At 33.5% G+C, this 23,439-nt stretch overlaps 1 protein-coding gene across 2 annotated transcripts in view; it reads left to right on the forward strand.

The window, feature by feature from the left end:
* The window catches only part of LOC118197677 (cell adhesion molecule Dscam1-like), a 952,054-nt gene that overhangs the window by 641,848 nt on the left and 286,767 nt on the right, over positions 1-23,439 (forward strand). For both annotated transcript variants that reach the window (XR_015042957.1, XM_085823340.1), the window contains exon 13: positions 1,524-1,672. Coding sequence is in view for 1 of the 2 variants with exons in the window: in XM_085823340.1 (XP_085679466.1) it covers positions 1,524-1,672 (149 nt within the window). In the remaining variant the exon portion in view is untranslated. The remainder of the gene's footprint in view (positions 1-1,523; positions 1,673-23,439) is intronic.

Raw genomic sequence — 23,439 nt, forward strand, 5'->3', positions numbered from 1 at the left:
GTTATATTTTTTTTTTTTCATTTTATAACTCAGAATGCACGAAATTCATATCATCTAAAGAATTATCTTATCGTTGCCACATGTTTTATTCAAATTCTATAAATCTAAAACGTTGTATAAAAGAAATTAAGCTTAATCTAAATATTTTTTAAACAAAAAAGAAACAGGTTTTCACAGACCAATCAGTATTTCTAATTCAATTAATTCAGTTCTCACTTCGCGACAACGCGAAAATACATAAAAACTCTAAATATCTATATTAAAAATTACGAAGTAAATCTCAAACACTTATTTCCTCGAATAAATTCCAGAATGGATTAAGCATGATTTAACTCGCAATAATAAATGAAGGCGTTATCTTTGTTGTTACGAAGCTTAGTTTCTATAGATTGGCAACAAATCCACTATTCTGCTAAGTTTCAAATGTAAACAAACATGGCCGCCTTGGTTAAAATACTTAGGCAAAGCCACACTTAAACAACTTTTAAATTGTTAATAATTGTACATATATTGCATGCAGATTTACTAAAGGCATTAAAAACCTTAACCGGAAGATAAGAACAAAACAATTCAATTATTTTTAAAGCAAAAAAAATACACAATTTACAAACGTATAAGAATAAAGAAAGTGGGCTCACTCAGCAGAGTAACAGAATGGATATATACATGCATATATTTATGTACTTTTGGTGAGGCCGATTGCAAACGAAGTACGAGGTGCACATCTACATGATATAGCAGTCCTACTTACAAAATTTCAGCATTCTGACGCTGCTCATCATTTTTGAGTTAAGCGTGATACGTACGTACGTATCACGCATAACTCACACAAAAATTCTCTCCAGAATTCTTTTTAAATCAGTTTTACATTTTTCGGAGGGGTAAAAGAGCCTTTATTCTGTTCTTACATGCCGATGTCACCCAAAAACATCGTTAAATTGCACTCGATAGTCGTCAAAATGGATATTTTCGTTACCCAAAATTTTTCGCGATTATAATACTTTCTTTTTACTTCGCACAAGGAAATAATATATAGTATGGTTATTCAACGTTTCTATTGATACAGTCGATAAACGACTACGGTAATGTTATTGAGTTCAATCAACATTTCATTTAAAAAGCATGCGTTTCAAATAAAGGAATATTATACTTGAAATGTTTGCAAAATATGCCATAAACGCGTATATTTGCTAAGCTGCTATTGAAACTTCAAAACATGCTAATATGCGTTCAGCAGTAAATCTGAATATGGTACTATAAAATGTGCTAATTTAATATGAAATTATATATATATATATATATATATAAATGAAAGTGCAGTATGAAAAATGACACGTTGTTAATCATTCTAAATTTATTTGGAAATTGGTTCAATAAAAATTAAGTAATGATAAATTTTATTTCATAATTCACTCACAACGGCATTTGGAAGTAAAACATTTCCTCATCTTCTGATCTTTTAAATAAAACCTTTCTTTTTAAGACCTTTCTTTTCCCTTCTTCTCATTTTTATTTTAACATAGGTACACACAGATGACGGAAACTGTTTCAACGGGCGAGCGGTCGAAATTAATAATTGAAAAAGCGGAGAGAAAAGATTCAGCTATGGTCACCTGCACCGCCACCAATGATTATGGAGAGGATTCCATTAATATTCAAGTGACGGTCCAAGGTAATTTCCTTAAGCTGACTTCTTTAATAATTGATCTTTTTATTTTTTCGCCGAGGACAATTTCGGGAAAGTGAACGGATCATCTGCTTCAATGCTTCGTAAAACTGGAACTCAGGTAAATTAAAAAAATCATTCAGTTCGAAAAACTTCATCGTGTAAAAGGTTTAGAGAATTCAAAACTTTCCATGGATATGCTGTTGGTTATATATATATGTTGCGTAATTTTTTCTATGTCTTCCGTTTTCATCAGCTGTAAGCATATGAAACTAGTAGGTTTAAAAATGATAAACATATGGAGTATGGTTTGTAATTTAATATAACATTTGTAAAAGTTATTCAAAGGCAGGTGATGGAAAAATGTCATTTATTCTGAAGATTCAATTTGTTGAAAAATGAAAAGTAAAAGTTTTTTTAAGGGTTGTCACTTCACCAATACTTCGTCCTTGTTTTTCTAGTCCATATATTAATTCAACAAACTGCACTTTTAAAAACTCACAATGATTCGGATATTAAATAAATAATAAGAAAAATTAAACTAATGTTTTAATTCATTAATAATACATATTATAATTCAAAAATTATACACAAAAACTGGTAAATCCCCATTCATTTATTTATTATTTGAATTTATAAATTATAGGATTTGATATGAAAATGCTGCTGATATAAATTTAATTAACAAGCCCGCAAAGGCTCATTTTGTGAACCCTATTCATCTTTTCAGCTCTTTATCGTTGACGCGAGTAAACTTGCATTTAAATTGGGAGTTAAATAATTAAATATTCAGCCGTTCGCTGCATTCATTGCGGTTTATTATTTCCTTTCTCCCTAACTCAACAATCCAAAAATATTTCAGAATAACTCTAATCAGGGAAGATCGAATTTATTTACACAGCAAAGAGCTATACAGTTACAAAACCATAATAACATCCCGCCCGCTGCTTTCTATAAACGCCTTTTAGTAGAACAGAGAGAGAAGGAAGTTGGAATTAGTCAATAAGCTTCAAAATAAACGTATCTAATAATTCAGCCCATAATGATGTCCCATTATGGTTGGAAGTTTATTTACACTGTAGTTCTTATTATTCGCATTAAGCATGCGTACATAAACTATTTGCATGCCATAATAATGGTTTCTATTGTTAACTATATGAACTTATTTTTGCATCTGAAATATGGAGTGTAGCTATTTTTGCATATCAGTGTGGAAATATTGTGAAATGCATTAATATTAAGACGGTGGTGATGTTTAGTAGACTCGACTATTTGGAAACTGAGAAGATCATTTAGGATGCATCACAAGTCAGAGGTGAAGACTAACAGAAACTTAAGACAATAAGTTACTGTTACATAACATGACGGATGAGGCTATAATGAACACGAATAAAGAAATTCCTATTATTATAGCATAATTCTTTGAATGAATAAACGTGACTTGCTTCAGATGACATGCGCTTAGGTTGAAAATAATTCTATTAGATAAAATAATATTGAAACAACAGATATTGTGAAAACGAAACTGAATATTGTTATGAATTTTGTATATATGTCAACAATTTTAGTGAAATTATGTTTAAATTCTAGTATTTCATGTATAATGTAACATGAAATGCCCAAGAATGCGAAGCTCCGTCGGAAAAATAAGTTTGCAGTTGCAAGTCAATTTTAGCGCCAAGCTGGCGTTGTTTTGGGCGACTAATTTGTATCATTAAATTTGGCGTAAAATCCCCAAAAGTCTCTAAACTATGCGAACATTTGTCGACATTTTGTTCCGATCCTTGTATAAATGCAACTGTCCCGATCCATATGCATCTGTATCTGTAACCGTCCCTGCTTAACTATAACTACGTAGGCTATTCAGAAAATAACTACGGTTTAAAATTAAAAAAAAAATGAAAGTATTTTTTTTATTATTTACATTTGAAAGGCACATTATTCAGTTATTTTTCTATATAATCTCCGCATAAATTAAGACACTTGTCGTCATAATTGTACATGAGCTTGTTAATTGAATCATCATAGAAAGTTGACGTCTGAGACTTCAACCATGCACGGACGCCTACGTGCAGCTCCTCGTCATCGTCGAAGCACTGTGTTGCAATCCAGACACACACAAGTGTCTCGCAAGTAACGAACTTGACCCAAGTCTCGTCGCCTGTTACGACACGATCGAGAAGTGATTCACTGTTCGTGGAACGCCACGAGAAATGTCAAAGTTGCCGCCATGCGCTGCTTTTTGTGGTCTTCTGACAAAACTTATGATAGCCTAGATATTGCTTCACAATGCCAAACAACAAAGTTCGTGAAAGTAGAGAAAACTCTGAAATCGTGAAGTGGTGGATTTTGTGAAACTTTTTATCGATTTTCTCTACCAGTTCGCCCCGGGCACTTCGCGCTTCCTCGTGAAAATTATTTAAAACATATTTACAGTGAGTAAAGCAGAGGCAATACGTGCCGTCACCGTTTGCAGCCGGATGCGTAAGAATTCAGTAGACTCTCCGACAGCAATATGGGGATACTAGCACTAGCTCTCGCCGCGCAGCAGCGAAACGTAGGTTATTTTGTTAACAGCTCTCGTATATACGCCTTCGAGCAATTTTTCAGAAATCGAAACTACTGGAAATTTCTCGGGGGCCAGATGAAAACTATACAAGACCATATAACAAGAGTATCAGCTTTCAGTTTAGTTCAGAGTTTAGCTCAGCGTACTAATAGATCAGTGTTGCAAGTTTACGCATTTGATGCTTTTTATATTGTCTTGTGTTTAATGTTCATAGTAGTTTTAAGTGGTGATATCTGATTGTGCTCTGTGATACTGAGAAGAGTTGTGCGAGTACTTTTGTGAACGGTTACAGAAAAGTATATCTTTTGGGAAAATAACTTTTACCAAACACTCATCGGCTCTTTGTTGTGCGAGTAGAAGAGTTGTGCGAGTACTTTTGTGAACGGTTACAGAAAAGTGTTTCTTTTGGGAAAATAACTTTTACCAAACACTCATCGGCTCTTTGTGCATTCAGTCAATTACGAACCCTCGCGCACATGACAAAAGCTTGAAAGGCTTTATTACGTGAATGCATTGAACTTTAAATAATTTTTCGCAGAACCAAATCAAAACGATTATTTTGATGTAGAAATGGTAAATCGAATCTGTTTGCATGTGTAGGTTTCAAATGAGAAATTGCTCAAGTGTTTTGCAAGGTTTTAACTGGGGTGGTGTAGGTCGTGATCAAAAAGAATCTTGCTGCACCATTTTTTTTTCTGAGAATACATTATCTGCCTCAGTGGAACTCGGTAGCATACGATTTATTCATAAATACAGCAAAATGTTTATATCGGAATATAAAGAATCTAACCAAAACTTGTAGGTACCATACAGGAGTTCAGTTTGTATACACATGATGACGCAGTAACTTTATTCTACGGAGTTCAGTCCAGACTATTCTGTTTGCATCATATAAGAAGCCTGTTTCCATATTCTTGTTGCACCAAGTATCAACTGTTTTGTCTGTAGGTGCCTTTCATCGTTTGGAGGAAATCTAGGTTATACCACCACAGCAGACTTGGTGAATGCAGTAAGCTTTGTATTCATCATTGAATGTAATGCTTGCATTGCATTGACATTTTGTGTTATAATTGCCACCTAGCGGCCAAGTCTATAATCACACGGCAGAGCTATTAACGATCTCGAATTTAGAGAGAGATTTTTTATTGACTACTCTGCATCTTTTTTATTGCATTTCTATAATCTCATGAAACCATAAAAATAAATATGAATCTCTATTCTTACGAACAATAAAGTTATGCAATATTTCAAAAAATATTAACCATGCTCTTTCAAAATTCGGCAAACTTTTCGAAAAAAACTGTCAACTTCAAACGTTTAAAAATTTAAAAAAATTTTTCAATTTTTTTTCAATTTTACCTCAAAATGAATATTTTTTTATATATGGAGTTATCGTAATTAAACTTGGCTTATTCAGTGCACTCTATAGCTATAACTAAAATGCGGATTGAGTCCAAAGTTTTGAAGTAGACAATTTGGAGGATGGGCTGAAAGATTCCGAAAAATTTAGCTCAAATATATACACTAGGTGGTGCATTACATATAAATACAAACAAGCTACAAATTCCGATACAAGCGTCATTTATTTGTTTCAGACTGTTTAACAGTGTAAGGTATTTTATTCAACGCGGGCTTCCCCCGTTAAGGTAGAAAATATGTAGGCGATGAACAGTATGTTCAACAATCGACCGCTAGTCATCTTTCGCACATGCAACGTTATACGGTCCTTAAGGTGAGCCAAAATTACAAGATTTCACCAATAAACGACGCTCTTTATAACGTCATAAACAAAAATCACACAACAAAGTGGATCGGGAGAATGGGCCGTCCAATGAGTGGAAATGAACAGCTAATCACTCTTTCATCTGTAAACTGTTGCCATCAAAACTTCTGGATGCAGAAACCATTATGTGGAGGGTCACTATCCTGCGTAAAAGTGGTAGTCGCAAAGCATTGTAGCTAATGGAGACGAAACTGTTGAGCAAGCCCCAATATCTGAGTGCCGTTATACAGGAACATGTTACAGGACCATTATCGTAATTTTCTTCGATGAAAAATGGTCCAAAGATAAATTAGGAAATGAAGCCACACCAGATGGTAGCTTTAGCGAGTGCAGTAGAATTGTATGTGGATTTTCATGGCCCAAATTCAACAATTATGTGTGTTCACTTAAAGGGCTTATTTTAATTTCCTAATAGTTATTTTTAATTTTAAACAGCTTTACTTTATTCTCTTGTTTCCCACTTACAATTTCTTGTCAAATTTAGGTTTCAGTATCACGTCTTATACTTGTATAAATGAAGTAGAACCAATATTGAAGGGAAAGTCATGGCCAGTTCCGTAGAAGAGCTTAGAAGTTCTCAGTAGAGCTTGTTCTGCCTTCTTGCCACATCGTTGCTGTAAGCCAAATCTTACTACATTCGGCCGTATTGTCACGTGACTGTTAGTATTCTCCGGAGAGCTTAAAATAAGGACACCAACTCAGTTAGTCATTCCTGTGCAGCTTCGGCTAGCCTTAATTTAGTTAGCATTAGATTTTCTCTTTTTCTGTCTTAAATTAAAGCCCAAGCGGATGCTTCTTGTAAGCTCGATAGGAGTTCACTGTAAATTATCTTGAGTTAAAATAAAAAGGTAACTTAACCCTTCTTTGGACTTGCCATTACAACCTTTAGAAGTCAGCGAATAGTCGCTGCACACATCTCAAGTGTTCTGGTTGCCAAAGACAACCAGTTTATCTAGAATCTTATACACTGTTCCATTGATACCAAAATATGCTTTGTCACTCCAGAGGATATTCCACAGCCAAGAGTCATTTACTCCCGTTCGGGAAAGAAATGTCAGTGCAAAAGAGTCAGTTAGTGTCGGTAACAAGCAGCTGCTGATTGTGGCTGATCTCATATTCTTACATACGGTAGTCTAATTGTTATGATACTGCACGTTCACTACTGTCGCCATGAGCATTCATTCCATTCTACGTCTGAAACGACTGCTGCACTGATAGGTTTTCACCCTCTACCACGTTGAACGCATAACAACTCAGTTGTTTTGGTTACAGCCAAAAACATCGTGGCAAAAACATCACAGATGAAAAAGTCGCGGAGGAAACCACACAAGGCCAAAACGTCGTGATATAAACATTGTGGGAGTAAAGAAAACAAAGAGAAAACGTCGCAATTCTAAAACATTCGCGATACTAAAGTTTCGTGGTTTCGTGGTCGAGTGGCCACGCCATGCCAATAAGCCAAGTTTCGTGGTCGAAAATAAAGCGGTTAAAAAACTTTTCAGTTTAAAAACATCGTCGTTGAAAATATCGTGGTAAATAATAAAGTACCTACAAATCATCGCATGACGATAACATCGCACACATGTTTTTTCAGGTTGTAAATGCATGTTCGCATAAATATTTGGTAAAGCAAGAAGGAAAGAGGGTGAAAATGTTAACGACACTTTAAGAATAAACGAAATCAAAACAAGATATAATTTTCACTAAAACAATAACAGATTAACAAGCATGAAAGAAAATTATTTGATAATTAACCAAGCAATTTGTATAGAGGTAGCCTGATGCAGTTATTTAGCTTCATTTTTTCTAAGCATTTTTAGATTCTATTTTTCATAAAAAATTAACAATACAATTTTATAAACAATTAATAAAATTTGTAATTAACTATGTAAATTTAAAGTTCAATGCTGTAAGTTGCATTAATTTTCTATTCATTTTTCAGTTTTTAAATGATTAAATTTCCTTCTTACTTTTTCAAGAAAATGTTATTAGTTCATTCAAAAATATGAAAGATAAAAGTAAAAATATCCCTTTTTTCCTTGCGCTTCGAAATCCTTATGCCAAAATGCACTTACTTTTGAAACCCGAAAAAAGCATGTGTGCGATGTTATCGCCCTGCAATGATTTGCGGGTACTTTATTTTTTATCGTGATATTTTCGACAACGATGTTTTCAAGCTGCGAAATTCTAAAGCTGCTTTATTTTCGACCATGATAATTTAGAACAGCGATGTTTTCTCTTTGCTTTCTTTTCTCCCACGATCTACAACTACGTTTTCGCTTTGTGTTGTCTCCTCCGCGACGTTTGCGTCCGCGATGTTTTTGCCACGATGTTTTCGGTGGATACCATTTTTTCGAGTCCAGATACGACGTCTCTCGCACCTTATTGAAACACTAGTCCCTGAAGCAGTTTCTTTTGACATCGAAATTCAAGGAGACCTGCTTCAACATTTGCTTGGTTTTAGTAAAACATATTCACGATTAACGCTCGTTATGCAGAATAAAAGCTTTCGTAACTGTAAGAAGGCTACTCACTATATCTTCTCCATTTTATAAATAGAACTCACCATCAATCCATTTGCTTAGGCACTATGTAACTCAGGAGAAGGGAACGCTGATCATCTCCGCACCTGTAACATCTGGAAGTAGAAATCCGAGAAGACACAATTGAAAGATAGGCACATTAATGCGCACCCTATTTTAGAGTTTTTTTTTTTTTTTTTTTGAATAATATTTTAGCGCATCCCTTGAATTTTCTATCTACAACCTCCTGAATCAATTCGCATTTTCGTTTCATCTACAGATTGTTTAAATAGTCTAAGTTTAATTACGATCACCTTCTATTTATAAATTTAACTTTCTTTCGTTTTTATTTTATAGCATTTATAAATCTGTAAAAACATACATTAAGAATTATGTAGTCACCACTTATGATTGTTCTTTCGCTGCAACGGTTTCCACAACGTAAAATTCAATGCTTCTATTACTGGGAGACCTGAATTTATAATATGGTATTTTTTGCCTAATCCACAATAAAAGTAATATGATGGCTGGTACAAAATTTGAGATAAATTATTACTCAAAGATTTAAGATTCAAAACGGAATTACTTTAAAACGCTAGGAATTTTATCATGTATCCTTCTTCGACTCATATTTTCTTGAATGTAATACCATAAAATTCCCAAATTGTAATAACAGACTATAAAAAACAGTCACTTATTATGTAATATTGACCAACTTGCGTATGAAACCATCTAGCTTCTCTTTTGCCATACCTTCAACATATACACAGAACAAATGCTTGAATTCTTTCAAAGGCATAACTGTGTTAAATGACAGCTTGATAACATCCGAAAGCTTCAGTTCCTACTTGATAACAACTGACAGTTCGGGGATCAACGTGACACTTCTGTAAGCTATTAATCTCCTGACACATGTTGGTTTTTGATTCCTGTTTCGGGTTAACAAATGTGTGAAGTCGTTGTTGATCCCACTAATCCTCGCGTAGCAATTAACGATGCATTAATATGCAGGAAATTCTCTCATACAGGAGGCTAATTATTATTCGATTGATTTTCATTTATAACATCACCATTTTCTTTTCTTCAAACTCTGTACAATAATTCAGAAATATAATTTCTTCCTGAGAAAGAAATATTTTTTTTTCATTTAATGTAAATATTATAAGTACCTACTTAAATTTTGTGTTTATTTTAACATCATTTTATCATAAATTGATGCAACGTTGATTTATATTTCGCATATAAAGTTCGGAATGGCACCTGACAAAAAGAAATAAAATAAAACGTAAAAAGGAATACTAAATAAAAAGTAAAATTAAAAATTAAACATAATAATTTCTTTTGTTAGATACAGAAATAATAGATGCATTTTTGACGAATATATAGCAATAATAAAAAACTTAAAAAAAGTATAAAGAGACTAAGAGTACTAAAAAAAAAGAGGAAGAAAGAAAATGAGCAGATATTGTTAATTTCTACGGCGAACTTTTCTAAATATTCCTATGCCTTTAAAACTAAAATGACGGAAAAAATGGGAACTCGGAGTTCGAAAAATTCAGATGATAATATAATCCCCTGAAGAAGAATTTACTAGTAAACTTAAAACACGAAAGACAAAAATAAGTAATTAAAAAATATGAAAACAAAAAAACTGCAAATCTTTCTCATTTATTCTTAAAACAATAATATCTAATGTTGTCTGCTCAAAAAAGTAAATCACTATTGCTGAATAAAAGTAAATGCAACTTAAAATGATTTTTATTTTTAGTATTACATAATTTCAAAAATTCAGATTTTTTTTTCTACATTCTTCAACAGAATGTCGTGAAATAATGGTCAAAAGGCATTTAAAATCCAAATTAAATGCAAGCTTAAACAAAGTTCTTTTACCCAGTTGCATTAAACATAATTTTGGATACAGACGATGGTCAATGTAAATTAGAAATTTCGAATAGAGTAATCATTTGTTGGTAATGCTCCATTCTATTTATCGCCCACATAATGCTTGATGCAAAGTGTTGTTAAGAATTCCGGATAAAACTGCATTTTAACTGAGCAATTTACTCTAGAGTGAGAGAAGTGCTTTCGCAACACTGAAAATAAATGAAAGATTTTATCTATCCTCACCTAGTAATAGTACCGGTTATTTGCTGTTGACTTTAACAAAACTGGAAACAATAACACGTGAAACAGCCTTTTCTTCAAAGTGCGTTTAAGAATACTAATAAAATCTAAAAAAAAAGTTAAAGGAAATATAGCTACATTAACAAAATAAATATAATACAAATTAAATAACGTAATTTATTTCGTTTGTATTTATATTTATTTTATGAATCTAGCTATATTTCTTTTAACAAAACAGGTCTAAACTTTCTTGTGTGCTGATGTCTTCTCTTTACAAAACAAGAAGACATCAGCGCACAAGAAAGTTGAGACCGATGCGTGAAGATATTTCGGTAATGAGGGAAGAAGGTGAGAAAATTTTAAAATAAAAGTAAAGAAAAATCTGAAAGCTTTCAGATTAGGAGCGTTTTTTTTTTTTTTTTTTTTTTTTTTAAATGTTTTGTGTGTTACCTTTATTTATTAAATATCATGTTCTTTTACATTTAAACGATAAAAGTCAGTTTCACAGCCATATCGCAAAATAATTTTAAAATGAGCATATCTTTAAAATTTCCGTTATACAGTCTCGCGCGCTGGCGATAAAAAATATTTTATTTTCGTTCAGTGTTGCCATTGCTGGCTTTGAAATCGTTGAGATTGTTAATCATTAAAGTGTTACAAAATATGAAATCGATAATTAAACAAATTCCAAATTTGGGCTTCCAGATATCCATATTCGGGTGGAGACGTAAGTTATTCCAAATTTGATAGCTCTAGATACCGTTGTTTTAACACAAACATACATATATTTATGCAGATTCTTCGTTATTTAATTTCTTTAAAGATGACACAGGGCGATAATATTTGGTGCCAACACAATTTGAAAAGTGAAAGCGACCTTTAAAATTTTCCACGCAAAGTGCCAAAACGAAATTAATAGCCCTTCTGGGCTAACGCTCTTTGGGCTAAAAATTTGTATTCTTTTAGCATATTTAAATTCTTCAATAAATTCTTGGTTTAAATAAATGTCAGGAATTTTTTTAAGTGCTGTTGGATGTGACTGTTACTTTTTTGTCCATATCCCTTTTGTGACCGTATCACTTTTCAAATAAAAGGATATTTTCACTAAATATTATCGCCATATATTATTTTTAAAGGAAAAATACACCAAATGCAAGAAAAGATAAATATACATGTAATAAATTCTGAACGTTTTTCAGATTTTTTACGGTTGCCCAAAAGGGTTAAGTTTTTTTACGCTCTCGCTGAGGTCCCAGTCTGCTCTTGCATTCCTCTCTATTAACTTCATTTTTGTTTGGTATTATTATTAAGCATCGGTGTCTTCGTACCTATACCATATACAGTTGAAAGTGATACAGTGAATGAACATCACATTTAATATTACGTTCCATAATTATTATTGAAAGTAGCAGATAATGAAATAGTATGCATAAAGTACATTATAAAAACACGAAAACGGTCTAACATAAAACTACGTATAAAGTGTTGTTAAAATATATTGATACATAGGTTCGGAATCTCCTAACTCAACATGTTTCGCTTTTCCCCTTTCTGGTTGAGATTTATCTTCTTTTATTAAATCGAATTTCAGAGCAGCGGTGAAAAATTACTTTTTGATATAAAAGCATTTTTGACAAACATCGCATCTATTTTCGAAAATCAAAATTTATGAATGTCATTTTTAATGACAACTTCGTATAATATGGACTCATAAATCTAAAAAAATGACAAAATGTCAAATACTAATTGTCAATTTGTGTGTGACAGGAGACTTTTTCTTTTTGTTCATCGAAATTGGCTTTCGAGCTTTGAAAAAATGTTCTCGGGAAAAAAATATATTAAATGTGTGATGAATGCTTGTGATTTTGGAATCCGCAATAAAAATACTTCTGACTATTTGTATGATAAACTGCTATAAAATATAACATATAACTTTTTATACTAAACAAAAAAATTAAATGTATATGAGTACAGGAACAAAAATCTCTCTATATTCATTAAAAATAAATCTATATATGGAGGAAATGTGAGCAAACTGCTAAATTGGCATTTAGATACTACTTTTGAGTGTTATGAAGTTGTATCTCAAAATATTGTGTCCCTGTAACTGTGTACTGTAACATATTGTTTAGTAATAATTTTTTAAATTGTTGCCACCAAGTATTAGAGCCCTGCATAATATTTAAAGAAGTTAAATACTGAAGAATCTGCGTGAATGTATGTATTTTTCTCGCAGTGTGAAAACACAACGGTGCTTAGAGACACCGATTTTGAATAACGTAGTCTTCTACTCGAATATGGACATCTAGAAACCCAAATTTGTAATTTGTTTTATAATCTATTTCATATTTTGTAAGACTTAAACGAATTTTTGATTAACAAACTCAACGATTTCAAAGCGTTCCATTAACATTAACATCACATGCATCTTCAAGCACTGGTACTTTATTTGATTTATATTCATTTCTTACTGGTATTATGTTGGTAGCGAAGCAACGCAAAGACGTTACAATGTCTAATGGTATTTTGCGTCGAATGACTGTATGAATTTTGAAATCCCGTTTTGAATACCCCGTCAGGAAGACTCTCCTTTCGGCGTAATCTCAAATCTGAAAGCTTTGATTTTTTTTATCTATTTTTTTCCTTCTTTTTATATAGAAATGTTACTAGTTACATGTATTCTTGCATAACTACCGTGTAGCTTTGGGACAATTAAAGGTATGTTATAAATGCTAAATGTTTTTTACTTCCTGACATAATCTTGCTTTCATTTAGTAAAGGGAAGCATATTACTAGTATCAATCCTGTTAAAAACAGCATTACTACAGTTCGCTACAGTTTAACTACAGTTTCGAAATGGCATTTCTATAAACGTCTTGAAAGATCATTAAGTTATTTATAGCAAGGATGTTAGCCACAAAGTTTTCAAATTTTGAAATGTAGAAATGGTATTACATTTTTTAAAATTTATTTTGAAGTATAATTGATTAATGAACATTGTCTGATAAACAATCCTATTTTTCAATCCAGTAGTAGTAGTAACGGATGACGTGGGCACCATCCCTCTACCATTACGGTTAATCGGTTCTGCCCACGTCCGCCCTTATCTAATATTTATTAATAAATTCAATTTTACATTGTAACAAGTAATAGTAAACATTGTAATAGTTTTTACATTACAAAACAAGTAATAGTTTTTACATTGCCATATAGTGCCATGTAAAACAATAAATAAAAATAAAAATCTTAAAGTAGTACTTTATAGTCCTTCATGAAGTGTATCTTTGTAAGTAATTCTTTATAAAATGTCGAAATTTTTCCTTAGTAAAAAACGTATGAAACTTATTCCTTCGTTCTTCTTCAAGAAGTTCTTCTCTTTCTTCTTCTTGTCTTCGTTCTTCTCTTTCCTTTAATCTTCCTTTCATTTAATCTTCGTTAAATCTTCCTTTCTTCTATCTTAATTTCTTTCCTCCATTTAACATGTATTTTCTTCCTATATATCCTTTATCTAATTACTTAATAAAGCGAATAAGAAATCCATCTTTATGAAATACTTGCTAAAATATTCTTTCCATCTTCTACAGAAAAATTTCCTTTTTCTTTTTAAAACCTTTATTTGTAATTTTATACCATTTCCCTTTAAATCTTTTTCCTTTGAAACCGCCTTCTTCTGCCTTTCCTTTGAAACCTTTATTTGCAATCCCTTTAATTTTTTTTTTCCTTTGAAGCCTCCTTCTTCTGCCTTACCATAAACGATTAAGTAGTCCTTCATTAGTTATATCATCTTGAATACTACTCCCTATTTGCTAAATTTTTAAATATCCTTATACTATGAAGTAAATTCATCTATATCTCAAATCCTTAAGCTTCAGCAGCTTCTTCTTCTCTTCCTGTACCTTTTTTATGTTCCCTTCATTCTTCATATAAAGGACAAATATGAAATCCCTCATTATGAATTATTTCTTCTTAAATTCTCACTTCCCTTTTCATTAATTTCATCTCCTTCTCGTCCTCGTGGTTTCTTGTCCGCTCTTTTCTCTCATTACACCAATTACTGACGCCCAACGATATGACACGCTATTTATATCTATCTGAAATTAACAATTCCTATGCTGGAATGTTACTAGTTATTATAGGCTTTGTTATTCAAACTATACTTTGTACTGTCCTGTAGAAATCCAACAGTGCCTTGCCATCAGAGCACCTCAGAGATTTTTCAGCGAGAATTTTAGGTTTGTAGTACCATTCTTCGATAATACTATTATCTGTCTGAAGGATTTTTTAAAGGTTATGCCATTATGCCACTTGAATTCGAAACAAACCCATAACTCAATCTACCTACAAAGGCTGTTCGCATATATTTAGACAATTTTCATTGTGATTATCGACATAGTTTACCTAAAATTTTATGTTTCAAATGCTTTATTTGATAAAAAGCCTTTTGTGGTATCAGAAAAAGTACTTTATTCCACTGATTTGGAACAGTTTCCCAAAGTCTTAGGAGGTTGCAGATCGACGTTTGCATTACTCGCTTTTTTAAAGTCCAAAAGCGCAAAAATACATTGGTGATAGATCAAGAGATTTAGTAGGGATATAAGGGAATGGAAGAGTCTCGATACACATTTCTTATTCCATTTTTTCCAGGACATTAACGGAAGATTTTACGTGACAAAAGTTTTACATTTTTATCCGGATAAAGGTTTCTCATAAAGAATGCTGCAGCATGTTCTGAGTTCAGAGATATGTCGTGGAGAAAGACGATGCACATTATGTTTTTTCGCCTTTTTGAGATTCAAATCAGCATTAAGAACTTTGTTTATAGCTGATACTGAGCATTTTAATAATTTCGCAACTATCCTTCGATTTGCGGATTTCCTTTTATCATTAAAGATCTTACTTTTACAACATTCGAAACATTTCGTTTTTTCTTTGGATACGTATTTGGAACACTTTTTCCACCTGAAGCTGAATTTTGAGGTTCTTTGCCTTTGCTGTTGACAACATTACCTAAATTTAGATATCGAAACATCATAGCTTTCACAACATTTTTTAATAAGTACATACGAGTAATTTTCTTCAGAAAGAACACAAACATAGGGTTTCATTCATTACTTCATTAAAAGCGGTATTTTGAATGGAAAAAAAACTGTCAAGTAGCAAACGATAATTTATACTTTAAAAAGATATAGCAGCAGGTAAAATAAATTCCAAGCAGAAGATGTTTACGTTACAACAAAGAACAATCGTCTAAAAATGTGAGAACATCCTCTGTACATAAACCTGTGTTTTGCTTGAGGCAAAGGTATTTCATTCTTTTCTATCTATATTCACATGAGTTTCATACAGATGCACAAATCATATTTGGGCTTTTTTAATGGGCATGTGTTTCTCAAATTGATAATTATTATCACTGTATTGCTGAAAATACCTATATTTTCTTTCACATTAATTTAATATTCTTCAACATAGTTTATTTTTCACGATTCTTTTATTTATTTACTTTAATTCTGTATGAAAATTTAGTAAATATAAATGTCTATTGATTTAAAGTAAATGTCATCTTGTAAGTATTTTAAGTTTAACTAACGTTTATTTTGCTTGAAAACTTTACTCTCCTCTCTTATTTTCCACTTCCGGCCAGAATAAACGCGTGAATATATTTAAGCAAATTGTACTTGCTAACACTTAAGTATTTAAATTGTGGCTTTTTGCCTAGAGCAGAGTTAGATGGAGAGAAAGTGAGCCGCCTTGCCACTGCATTCCACGCCAACTTTCAAGCAGTTGCTGTCCGCATTTAAGGCCAGAGGTTTAGTCCTTTCGATATTTAAAACGTATTGTAGTTTTCCGTAGTTTGCTCTCTACCAACGTAATCAATTAAAAGGCCAGTCTTAGCATTATTCATCTGTGTAAACTATTAAAAGTTAACTCTTATTTAAATTTTAGTAAGTTAGTTGTCTTATATTTTTACGTTCAGACCACAAGGGGTTGGTCTTTGTATCCGAAGTGCGGAGGGCCAGTAATATCGTAGAAAATAAAGGATAATTTAACCCTTCTCATCTCTTCGTCTTTGCTACACTCTATTGGACATAGCTTGTAGTGAAACTCACTGTCTAGTCAGGACACGCCATGTTCGCTAAACAGATAAGAAGGAACAGTAGTCCTGATAATCTTACTATATTTGAACCTCCGATTCTTAATAAAGATATATTTTTCTTAATAAAAGATATATTTTTCTCTACGTGATGCATTTCCACAATTCCTGTTATTATTCTACTTTCATTCCCTAGGCAATTCTAAATATTCTACTGATATTCAGCTTTAAATATTCTCTTGATTAAATTTCCCAGTAAATTAATACCAGATAATATGATTACCATTTATTTAAGACATGCAGTTGGCAAGTAAAAAAAAAAATAAATGCAATTTCACGTAAGACGTTACCATAAAGAAGAATAACGCATTACCGTTTGTAGAAATGCACATTTAAAACAATTTAAATCATGAATATTTTACATATGCTTAGTAATTTTGATTCAGTTTGCTTTGATGGAAAAAGTAATTTATTTATTTCTGTATATATTAAGAAATTCTCCATCAAAAGCGATTTTGTTTCAATAACTTTGACTTTTACTCTTGACTACGACCATAGAAAATATTTTCTGTGTTTTAATTGCATTTATATAATATAATATTTTAATACAATGACAAATTTTTATTCAAACTTTCTGTTCAACTTATTTTACTTTAAATAATTAATTTCAAAAATGATGTCGTATTAGGAAATGCTTCCTTTTAAAGCAGAGTTATTAAAAATATTTTATAAAAGCGAAATAAAAGAAAATTCCGATGCTTTCATATTTATTCGTTTTGCTGCAAGTAATACAATATTGATAAGGAATTTAATAAGATTTAAGTTTGAAAGGAATCATATTACATCATTCAAGAAGGGTTTGTAATGGAAAAGCACTTCAGTCATTATTCTTTTGTATTTTATGATACTGAATTTGATTATGGAGTCAGAATTTCTTCTTTCTTTTAAAAGCAAAATCATATCATTTCCTACGTCACAGTCACAGTTACTGACTTTCTAAACACTGATATATACTTTGCTCAACGAGTTTATTTTAATTAATCTTATTCGCAACATTATGCTTTCCAAAACTGAGATTAAAATATTATAGTCAAGTCACAAAAATCTCTAAAAAAAATGCATTAAAATATAACAAAGTTTTAAGATTGCAATTTTTCTCTCAAGAAGCAAAGTTGGTTTTAAAATATTCCTTTCGCAAAAAAGGAAAACTTATATACACATAAAGATTATTTTATAATCTGCTGCGATTATCGACTCATTATTCTAAGATTTGGGATGCCAGTACGAGGTGCCTAAAAACTAAGGCTGATTTATTTTCTTTAAAAACAAGTTTAAACATTATGTATTTTCTAAAGCATGAGAGATGAAAAATGAGCAACGCCTTTGCCGGGAATCGACCCAAGGACCTCTGGAATAATCGCCCAGTGTGCAGACCACCACACCACGAAGGCAAGCTATGAAGGCGGGAGAAATACCTTATATACTCCCCGTTTTAAAGGGCTACTGGGAATTAGCGTACCCAATCGTCAAATCCTGGTGGCGGAGAATCCTCATCCATCACCTTCTATAGTTCGAGCGCCTTTTGCAGAGACATTAGGTATTTTTAAAAGCAGAAGAGATGAAGAATGAGCAACGCCTTCGCCGGGAATCGAACTACGGACCTCTGGAATAAGCGCCCAGCGTGAGACCACTACACCCCGAAGGCACGCTAAGAATGCGAGAGAAATACCTTATAACCTGTTATCTGTACTGCATGCATGAAATATCCATATAAGAATGTGAAACGTTTGCTTATCAGTGTAACTTAAAAACGCTAGAGGCATTATAATTTTCCTCCTTTGGTTTGAGTTTAAATGTACAGAACATTGTTACTTTCCTGTGACTGGGACAGAAAATATAGCAAGAAAGATGGCATCAACTCGTAACCTATAGAAAAGGTACTTTAGAGATTAAAACCGTATAGCTTCTAATTCTTAGTACATTCTCATATAAAGTGTACTTGATACATCTTTGCATTAAACTAGATTTAATGAGAACTTTATAGAGAAAATGCACAGAGCAAAAGAGGCTTTCATTAAAAAAAATAGCAAATAATCTTTTCCATGTCTGAATTCAAGAATTAGCGAGTGAACCTCAGTTTAAACACGTGCTTAATAAGAAATGAAAATGATGCATGTGCATCCTTAAAAATTGCATGCTTAACTTCTTCCGTAACCTGAAGACGACTGACGAGAACTAAACAGTAAGCGTGTGAAAATTATGCAATTCCAGCTGGGGGATACCTTGAGATAAAACATCATTGTCTCAATTTGGGCCTGAAGGTGTAAAACCAGTTCGGTAGAACACGGCAGCTCGCGTAGTACCAACACCACCGAGAGTTTGTCTTAACTCTAGGTGGTGTTGGTAGTACTAGAAATACATTGGGGGTACACTCAGACCCTCCTGGCCACGAAGTTGCCTCATGGTCAAAAGAAAGAGTGAAGGCAGGTGACAGGTCACGGAGAACAGGGGCATCTGGCGTCTACCAGAGGTAAGCAGGTGCATACCCCTCGTCCTCCTCTATCCAGCGTTTATCGAAGAATTAAAGCAGTTGGGTGAGAAACACGGCCTTAAAGGGGCTAGGTGGCTGTACAATGGCTACAGATTTGGGATCAGAGAGTTCAAGAAACATATTGCAATGCATGTAAATATAACAGAGAACATAAAGCATAAATGTAATACAATAAATAAATAGTGCATTGTAAAGTATAAAAGTAAAAAATAAGTAAGCAGTGAAATAGAAAAGAGACAGCTGAGTGAGAGAAAGTCTTATATATGACCTGGCAGATGTCCTGTTCCAGGGCTGCAATCATGATAATTGTCTGACATATCTTATGCACAGTCACACGATTTTTGTGTAATAAAGCGTCTGTGAGTGTCCCCATCGCTGAAGCACTGACGTAGGTGAGTGGCGTTGGTGAGATGGCATTGATAGGTGTAGTGGTTTGGGAAGCCTTTTGCTCCGCAGACGCAGGTTGCAGTTTTGGAAGTGCAAAGCGAAGGAAATAAACAGGAAACGGTGACCCGTGACAAAGTTGGTGATTTGTGGGAGGGACACGTGTCTTTAGAGCTTAGCGTTTGGGAAGAAATAGTATGTACGTCTCCCGGTATTACGTAATTCCCATTCCTGTTGCCAATTTAGGGTAGCTTTTTGAAGCAGCTCCTTTTTCAAGTAAGAGGGAGGTGGTGGAATATTGGTTTCCTCTGCATTTATGTTGCTACTGGCCTCTTTGGCAAGTTTGTCGACTGTTTCACTGCCTATCAAACCTGCGTGTGCTCTTACCCATATTAGTTGTGTGTACGTGCTAATGGGCATTGCTTTGCAGAATATGCCGTATTTTGACAATGAGTGGTTATGATTTAAGACTGCCAGAATAGTGGACATACTGTCTGAGTAAATAGTGATGAAAAGACCGGGTGAAGCCAGAGCGTATACAATAGCCGCTGTTATGGCTAATGCTTATGCCTGGAAAACGCTGTTCCAGGATTATAAATAACCCTTCCAAGTGTGAATTAAATGTGCGCCATCGAAAACTACAAAGGTAGTGACCCCTTGGGGCCTTGCTCGGGGTTTTGGGACAAGTTTTAAAAATCTGTAGCTGAGTTTTTGCTTATTGATCTTATATTGAATTATCTATCTTGTCTTGCATCTCGTACAGAATCATTAGTATCGTTTTACCTTGTATTGGTATATATATATATATATATATATATATATGTATGTATATATATATAGTTGTATAATGTATCCTTTTTACCTTGTATTGGTATCTATATAGTTGCATAATGTATTCATGTATTGTATCCTTGCTTTGTACACTAAGCTACTTGTATTGAACTTACCATCAGTATTAAGATCATTACATCACCGATATCATACTATCAGCATTATTATCAGCCTAGTATATAGCAGCAGTAGCAGTTTTGTAATATTTAGCATTGTATTAGTTTGTAGTGCTGTTTGTAAGTATTCTAGCAGTAGGTTTGTAGTATTGTAGTATTGTAGTATGAAGCAGTAGTAGTTTTGTAGTGGTGTTTACTCCTTTGGTTTTCTATTGTTATCGCGATCTGTATGTGTTTTGTTCTAATTATATCATGTGATTATAATATTTATTCAAAACTGGCACTTGCACCTTGGTAATCTTATGCTTTGTCAAAACTACAAATGTACCCTTTATTTATCTATTTATTTATTTTTTTTGAGCCCTTGTCTGACCATGTATTTGTTGAAATTTGACTCAATAAATACTAGGCCCGGGCGGTTGGTGTGAACATGCTTCTGGGGGCTTCATTGGTCTTTTGGACTGCTACCTGGATGGCCTGGTCGCTGGGTTTCGGTGTATGGTGCGAGGCGCCTGTGTGGCCCATCTGGCTCAAGATAGAGGTGGACGTGTTGCATATGCCAATTAACCATTACGGTAAAGGGATGGTGCACACGTCCCCCGTCAATTATCAACTATCAACTACCTCGAAGGTGGCTCTTAATATAGTATGTAATATAGTACAGTAGGGGTGCCGCTTATTGGGATCGCGGTTAAGATTATCACTCGGATATTATTATCGAACAGGCGAAGTCCTGCCCGTAAAATACATTGTTTATTGCAATCTATAAATTCGCTTATTATGATTTTGATGATATTTTTTTTTAATATTGCAGAATGGATTTTTTAAACTGAAAAATTCCGAATACGGCAAATAAAAGATACAGTCGCTAAATGCGGTCGAAATAAAATTGCCAAATGGCAGAAACATGACGCCATGTAAAGGATTAATTCTCCGAGGGGCTTGGTTTTGATTTATGACTACCATTTGCAAAGGATCCCGTTTTCCAAGTTTTAGATACATAGATTGGATTAATTAGAATTAGTCAATAACGATGCGGAATTCTGTTCGACCTTGACGTTTTCCTATAGTAATATATAATACGTTTTCCTATGCCGCCGAACCGGTATAGCCGTTAGCGTGGCTGACTGCTATACCGGAGGGGCCCGGGCTCGAATCTACTAGAAGGCATGGATGTTTGTAAATGCATATTGTCCGTTTGGCATGGGGGCACTCTATATATGCTTCGAGCCGAAAGTCCTCTCTTGAGGTTGTGGTATGGAAAGAGGAGTGGAAGACCGTCGGACCCGCCCCCACGGGGTGCTCTCCATCAAAATTGGGGTGGACCTGAGCTAAATCGCACTCTCACCTGTAAAGTGCTCAAGGCTGTTGCCAACGACAGGCTTATCTTGCGCTTCTTGCCACGAAATATTTCGTGGACTTGGTGGTCAGACAAGTGAACATTAGTCAACAACAGCAATGGTTTCCTATTCTTTTAAGAAACGTTTCGAGCCAAAATACCTTAAAACTTTATTTTCCAGCATCAATGACTGAAGAAGATATGCCTATTGTTTTCTGAAGCAAGTCTAAGAACATACTTTCTGAAAAAAGGAATTGATGAAATTGGTGACTTTCAAACAAATGCTAAGATGATAGATGCATTATGAATATTGGTTATATGTGTATTAAATCACATATAAAATTCTATTGATATTTTGAAGGATATTTTTCTCATTGCTTTATGTAATCATTCGGTTAATGTTATGAAAATAGTCCTGGACAAATGTGATCACAGTAAGCGGCACCTGCTAATAAGGTCATTTTCTATAATGCACTGCTAAAAGGAACACTTTTGAAAGCACAGATATCCATATACAAATAACGCCAATAATAATCAAATATTTATCAAATTGCAATTGTCTTCAGCATTAAGATACTGTTTCTAAGGTTTTATTTCTGTGCTATGTATAACTTCCTCTGTAACAGAATAAAATAGTTCTGTGCCAAAATTTTTATTCTTAAATTTCTAATATTAAATAAAGTTCTCAGGAGCAGTGCTTGAAATGCTCCATGCGAATTTGAGTAGGTAATAGGTTCTTTTCAATACTACATGCTATTTTAAGGATTTGGATTAGAAGTTTGGAGTTTGAAGTGTATCTGCTCTGGTGAACCCGGGAATATTTGCTACAGGAAAAAAAAATCAAAAACGAAAGTTCCAGAATATGTAAGAGGATCAATACATGTACTAGAGATATTTTTAAAACCGTGCAGAGACATTAGGTATTTTTGGAAGCAGGCAAGATGAAAAATTAGCAATTGCCTTGACCGGGAATCGAACCACGGACCTCTGAAATACCGCTTCAGTGTGCTGACCACTACACTACGAAGGCACGCTAGGAAGGCGGGAGAAATACCTTACCACCGGATAATCTTAGGTACTTATTTATACTTTATTTATAATTATAAGAGACAGAAAATTTATGCCCCGAGTAGCTAGCCGGTATATCGGGTCCAGCGAAACTGTTTCGGCTGTGAAACCTTCAATGGTAAGAAAGGAGAAGTTCATTTCTCCTACTCACGCTTTATTAAGAGGAGGTAATCCCATTATTCACTCAATAGTCACTGCAAAACACTTAAAAGAAGTAGGAAAACCTTATAATATATAAAAAAAGCCTTATAAATATAATGATATATAAATTATAGAAACAGGACAGCACTGCGTGCTGGAGAATGAATTTTCATCATGGGATGGACAAAAGCCTCTACGTCCCACTATCGAAGCTTAAATCGCCCACTAGTAGGCGGTAGGGACCAGGATATTTA

Source organism: Stegodyphus dumicola, chromosome 9 (genome assembly GCF_044657685.1).
Source record: "Stegodyphus dumicola isolate Sdum_Otavi_A_Nest chromosome 9, ASM4465768v1".
Lineage (NCBI taxonomy): Eukaryota > Metazoa > Arthropoda > Arachnida > Araneae > Eresidae > Stegodyphus > Stegodyphus dumicola.